General features: G+C 39.2%; 2 protein-coding genes across 4 annotated transcripts; one reads left to right on the top strand and one right to left on the bottom strand.

The window, feature by feature from the left end:
• Positions 1–1,155: 1,155 nt before the first annotated feature.
• Positions 1,156–3,350, bottom strand: LOC141845800 (octanoyltransferase LIP2, mitochondrial-like). Of its 3 annotated transcripts, none has more exons than XR_012603292.1 (3): positions 3,267–3,350; positions 1,668–2,651; positions 1,156–1,566 (listed from the first exon to the last, which is right to left on the bottom strand). XR_012603292.1 is itself a non-coding variant. In XM_074733809.1 (2 exons), exon 2 carries the CDS (start codon positions 2,586–2,588, stop codon positions 1,881–1,883), a length of 708 nt encoding a protein of 235 aa, XP_074589910.1. In that variant the 5' UTR covers positions 2,589–2,651; positions 3,267–3,350; the 3' UTR covers positions 1,156–1,880. The 3 variants fall into 3 exon arrangements, 1 of the variants encoding a protein (XP_074589910.1); XR_012603289.1 differs by having other exon boundaries at positions 1,156–1,580; XM_074733809.1 differs by having other exon boundaries at positions 1,156–2,651.
• Positions 3,351–4,841: 1,491 nt separating this feature from the next.
• LOC141814026 (uncharacterized) lies at positions 4,842–5,692 on the top strand. Its single transcript, XM_074702028.1, has 2 exons — positions 4,842–4,997; positions 5,267–5,692. Exons 1-2 carry the CDS (start codon positions 4,848–4,850, stop codon positions 5,573–5,575), a joined length of 459 nt encoding a protein of 152 aa, XP_074558129.1. The 5' UTR covers positions 4,842–4,847; the 3' UTR covers positions 5,576–5,692.
• The last annotated feature ends 231 nt before the right edge of the window (positions 5,693–5,923 follow it).

Below are 5,923 nucleotides of genomic sequence, written 5' to 3' on the forward strand. Positions count from 1 at the left end.
TCAAAATAACTTGAGATCAAGGGAAAAAGCACACGGATAAACATTTAAAAATTTTTAAAATGAAATCTGAGAAAATATATAGCTTCCTAGAAATCAATATGTATCTTACTCTTCGTTTTTTCTTTCTTGAGATACTGGCAAGTTGATCCACATCCACAAAGCGTAGGTCCTTAGGCACCTTACCTTTTTGTTTCCTTTTTCCCTTGTTATCTAAGCTTTCTGTTTTGATTGCATCATTACTGTTTAAATGGTCATCCTTTACTGTCAGGATGTCCCCTTGGTTCATAGAACTGGAAGTTGGTGAAGGCTCATTTTTGGTGTTCAATTTCTGTATAATTGAATCAATCAAATTCAACATGCAATCAACCCAACTAAAATATAAAAATTATTGCAGAAATTGAATGAAATGCCATGAACAAAAGAAACATTCTCTGAGTTACAAACATGTACCAAAAAGTGACTAAAATTTGAAAACAGCAACTGTAATTTGCAGCAGTATCACACACAAGAATAATTATCTGAACTTAAAGAGAACGTTTATGTGAGTGCATTGGTCTCAAGGAATCATTTCACTAAATCAATTTATTCGAAGAGAGGCTGCCCTTAGCAATGTCTGAAACTTGGACCTGTGGGGGCATATCAAAAGACATGATAAAGAAAAGGTGGAAGGACATAAAGAAAGAAACTTCATTTCCTTTAGTCTCACATTATGTTTCACATAAGAGAAACTTCTCTAAGATTAAATACTTAGACATCCCTAGCATAGTGCCTTGGTTTTGTGGTTGCATTTGCTCCATCTTGAACTTCAAGATGGCATTAAAGTCACTCAATCTCCATTAACAATATCGGGTGTAAAAAAGCATATTAAGAGGCATCGATCGGTTAGCTGGGTCAATTAAATTGGGACAACTAATTGCGTACCTGTCACGAATTCAGTCAATACGACGACCCAGAATTGAGCTCGTAGATGAGAACTTATGGCCCAATTACTTTGCCGTGATAGATTCCTTTTTCCCCCTTAAAAATTATATAATTGAACTTTTGCTTTTACATTTTAGTAATAAAAAACAGATTGAAAATCAAATTAGAAAAGCATCGGGCCATTAATTTACTGATGAAGCAAACAGCATTAGTTAAATTTCAAAAAATCAACGTAGAAAAATGTATCTAATTTATTAGAACTATAAGAAAAAAGCATGTAAAAAAAGATTATGAATGTATAAAAACATTGCTCTGCTCAACCTCAATGAAGCCACCAGAACTCTCTTCAGCGTTGGTCCCTTCTTTGATATATCACGTCACCTCATGGTGAACCTTCAGGGGATTACTGTGAAATAGTTAAACGTTTTCTTTGAAAACTCACATCATTCAGAAATCAGCATTCTTGATTGAATAACTCTCAAGAAAAGACCACATCACGATTTCCCTCGTCAACTTGAATTCATAGTTGACCAACTTGCTGCCTTTGCAAGAGTGATGTAGACACTACAAACGCCTTCTATTTAACTAGCAATAACCAACCTTGTTCACTCGAAGTGGCTCTTCAGAAAAATGTCAAATCTCATACTGCAGGAAAGCAACTGAAGGTTGATCAATTGGTTAGGCCAGGATCGTTAAAGGAACATAAGCATATGATCAAATGTAGGAGCATTGTAGATAATGCATACACTTTGGTTCTAACCAGGTTTGTCCTTTGAACCCAGTTTAATTCTGAAATAAGAAGAGAACCTCTTCTCCCCCAGTTTGTATCTCAGTGAAGAATTCAATTCCTCCAGATGCTTGTATAAGAAGCACAATGCTGTTGTTGTGACTCCATTAGCAGTTTAAATGAAATGCCAATTAAATGAAGAAATATGAACACCTAATCAACTCTCTCTTTGTTATTTGATTTCATCAGCTAGCGAAATTAATCCACCTTGACTCCACTGTATGTCTTTGAAATGAAAAGTCTTTGCGAAGGACCGAATAAGCTGATCATGTATTACTTCATCTGCTGGTAACTGCATCTGTGCCTCCCTCCTTAAGGATGTGACTCCTTTGTCTCGTATTCCACAAGGAACAATGTGCTTGAAATAGTTCAAATCGGGATCAATGTTGAATGCTAATCCATGTGAAGTGATGCCTGAAGATATCCGAACACCGATGGCACCAATTTTTCTATCACCAACCCACACCCCTGTCTCACCGGCTTTCCCAGGATGTGCATTGACACCATAAAGGGATGCTACTTCTATCATTATTGATTCGAGGCCTTCTACATACTTCCTCGCACCAAATCCAATTGCTCTCAGAGAAATTATAGGATAAATGATAGCTTGCCTTGGTCCATGGAATGTGATATCACCCCCTCTTTCTGTGTAATGAAGTTCAGCTCCCATGGCTTGGAGTTCAGATTCAGTAACTAATAAATTGTGGTCCGTTCGCCTCTTTCCAAGTGTGTAGGTTGGTGGGTGTTGAAGGGATAAGATGGTATCCTGAATATCGCCCGCTTTTCTTTCACCAGAAAGCCTTTCTTGGAGTTTAAGTGCATTCAAATAGTTCACGATCCCAAATTTGTAGGCCTTGAGGGTGGTCCGTTGTAGATTCATTTGATACAACCTAAGTTGGATGTGAACTGGTGCAGCTTTAGTTTAAGAGCTGAAGGAAACAGACTGAAGCAAAAATTGGAAGTATTAGCAGGGAATGAGATGCAATTAAAAGAAAATTGAATGATAAATTAAGTCGCCAATGTAACAAGATGGAAAATCACACCATAAAATTTCAATGAAGTACCTACCATATGGCAAGGAACAAAATAGGAGAACCAAAGAAAATCCAAGAATTATTGTGGATTATAACATAGGCTTTACAATTCCGTGCAAACAAGGGAAAGGAATTGTAGCTTGCATTGTTGGTTGCAGATGATATACAAGTGATTGCCTTACATTTCTGTTTTCTATTTATGACTTAATTTAAAAATTATCATATTTGTATTTTCATTTAACCAGAATTTAAAAATTATAATACTGTCGTGTGACCTAGTGGTAAACAATCTCTTACACTGCAAAGCAAAATAAAGCTGCGATACAATAAAGCCAACGTAGTTCGACCCTTCCCGGAATCCTGCATAATGCTAAATTGATTCGTTTTAAAAAAATATAACGACAACTACTACGTTTTTTCGTATAAAAGACTACTTATAGTAACCGCTTCTCTGCGAATGGGTGTAGGGTTTGCAGATTACGAAACCAGCCGCGAAAAGTGAACAGGATTGAAGAACAATGTACCTATTCCGCACGAGTCAAGAGGGACGGAGCTAGCGACGACCAAGGGCTTATCTTCCCTCTCGAGTTCCCCCACGCCGTCGGGTGGACGAAGAAAGGGTTCGCGGAGTTAGGTTTAGGGTTTCAATCAATCATGATCGCCCAGCATTTGGGCCATAAATGGGCCGGCCCATTTTCTAGATTCAGCCGATGTCTGATGTCTCTACATATTAATCAGTCCTTAATAGACTTTTGAAAACAGTCTTTAATTAGCAGTTAACAGAGATGCTGAGCGTGAGCCATGAGCCATGAGCCATGAGCATGGCATGATGGATGCAACGTGAGCCGGCGGAGTTCGCATCGCCGACCATCGACCACCGCCCACATGATGCAATCCCACCACCACCGTCATCTCCTGCTCAGCATACCCACCAGCTTTTTAATCCCGCAGTGCTGTCCATTGCATGCGGAGCTCGCCAAAAGGGGTAATGCCCACCTGGAAAGTGGTCGCCGTGACAATTGCCAAGCTTCCAAGATTTCATGCACAGATATTGAGTTCCTCTCAATTTTTCAGAAACAAAGAAACTTTTGTACGAAGACGTGTACGTATCGAACAGATCATCCACGAGTACGATGAGTTCCACCATCAACTTGACCTAAACCCGCAGCTCTTTTGGCCATACGAACACCATGATTGATGTGTCGTGTTCCTTCTTCATCCAACTTGGAAAGCTGAATTCTCTGCCACCCTTGTCTCTGACTCTGTCTCAAGACAACAAGCAACTACGTACCATCACTGTCAGTCATGAGTCATCCGCCAAGATTTTTTTCACACATATTTATAATTTTGGGAAAAGCTTATAACTTTCAATTAACGATTAGATTTAAAAGAGCCATATATAGATTTTAATTCATGGGAAGAGATGAAAATAAAATAAAGAAAAGTAACGAGCTAGCTAGCAATATGCCTCAACCAAGCTCGAGTATGTAACAACTGTCGTTTGGTCGAGCCTAGTCTAAATTATATTGGTTAGAGTCTTGCCAGGCATGAGTTGGGCCTAGCATGAGCCTCTAATGTAATAAAGGAGCCTAGATGCATTATTGTGTCTAATCCTATATATCTAGATACGTACCATCATTAATATTCCCCGAATGTAATAAATTAACGTTCCTTGATATATCGAGCTTTTGATTACCAATAATTAATCTACTTGCGATTAGTTATGTATCGTTTTTTGGATGATCATTCTCAGTTATTTCTATATTTTTTCCTAAGTTCAATAGGTGACAATTAAATTACGATAGACAAAGTGGATTGTCGTCGATCGCAAAAGTAAACTATATCCAAATCGAATCCGTGCGATAACATGCATGATTCGAGCTGGAGAATCTGAAACTCGATCATCCACATATGCACTGCCATTTTGAAGCCAAACCAGCAAAGGTGACAGACAAATATTAGTTATTGTTCCATTCCCCTTTTTTACCACTAGGAGTTGGCCCACAAGGCCCCCTAAACCACATGCTCCTCATGTCTACAAGCTTATTAAATCCCATAGAGATCGAGCAGCCATAGAAGCAGCACGTCAATTAGCCTGAACGTACATGGAGCTTCTTCCACTCGCAGATCCTTCAGAGATGGAAGCAGAAGAAGATGTGTTCTTCGCAGATCTAAGTAGGCAGCTAGCGCTGCTGGTTATGGAGGACGAGGAACAACTCCCAGTACACATGCAGTATCCTCCTCTTCCAATTCGGGTTGGTATATGAATTCTGAAATTCACACTGTTTTCTATCTGTTTGTCCTTCTAATCGCTTAAGAGCCATTTAGACGTACAGTCTTCAGAAGTTCTCTCTTCTGCAAAGTAGCACTACTGAGATTCGTGTCCCTTCTTTTTTAAAGCTTCAGTAAACTATTAATTCCAGATTGAATCATACTGTCCAGTAGTCACCACTAAACTATATAACCAGGCCAAAGAAATCCAAAACTTTTTAGTTAACATAATTAATTATGTTGTGGGCCACAGGAGCTTCCTTACACGCCCCAGATCATGATGCCACCACCATCCTATGGCTACGATCAGGTGGCTTACAGAAGGGAGATGAGCAAAGGAACAGGAGTTTTCATTCCACGCTCTACTACTGCACCAAGGAGGAAGAACATATCAAGGAATAAATGCTTTCCAGTGGAGAATTACAACTTCCCTGCAAGGCGTCATCTGCAAAAATCTGCAATCACTGTTTCTCATGCGTCAAACGGCGAAAGAATCAGCTGCCCCAGCTACTGTTGCAGCCACTCAAGTGTGCTAATAAAGAGGCACGTAGAGCAGCCATGAACTGTACTTTGCGGCTTCGCAAGCAAGCAAGCGCAGCTAATTAAACTTGGTTAGCATATATGTTTGTCATGGTGGTTGTTTGTGGTATTGATTTGTGTAAAAGGAGAGAGAAAAAAAAATTAAATAGCACTCTTGCAATAATAAATGTACTGCCAAGAGGGCTTTAAATCGTCACCCTTTAATAATTGTACTGATTATCCTTCCACAGGATCTCGACTATTAATTAATAATTAAACAAAGAAAGAGTACTATCGAAGAAATCTCAACTGTTCAACAAGAACAGAGGGCTGAAAAAGGACTGATCTCTGTGCCATTGCAATTTGCCATGACATTGCTAGTTGCAACCAT

This window comes from Curcuma longa, chromosome 1, assembly GCF_044706935.1.
Source record: "Curcuma longa cultivar G26 ecotype Majalengka, Jawa Barat chromosome 1, ITB_CL_G26_1.1, whole genome shotgun sequence".
NCBI classification, from domain to species: Eukaryota; Viridiplantae; Streptophyta; class Magnoliopsida; order Zingiberales; family Zingiberaceae; genus Curcuma; species Curcuma longa.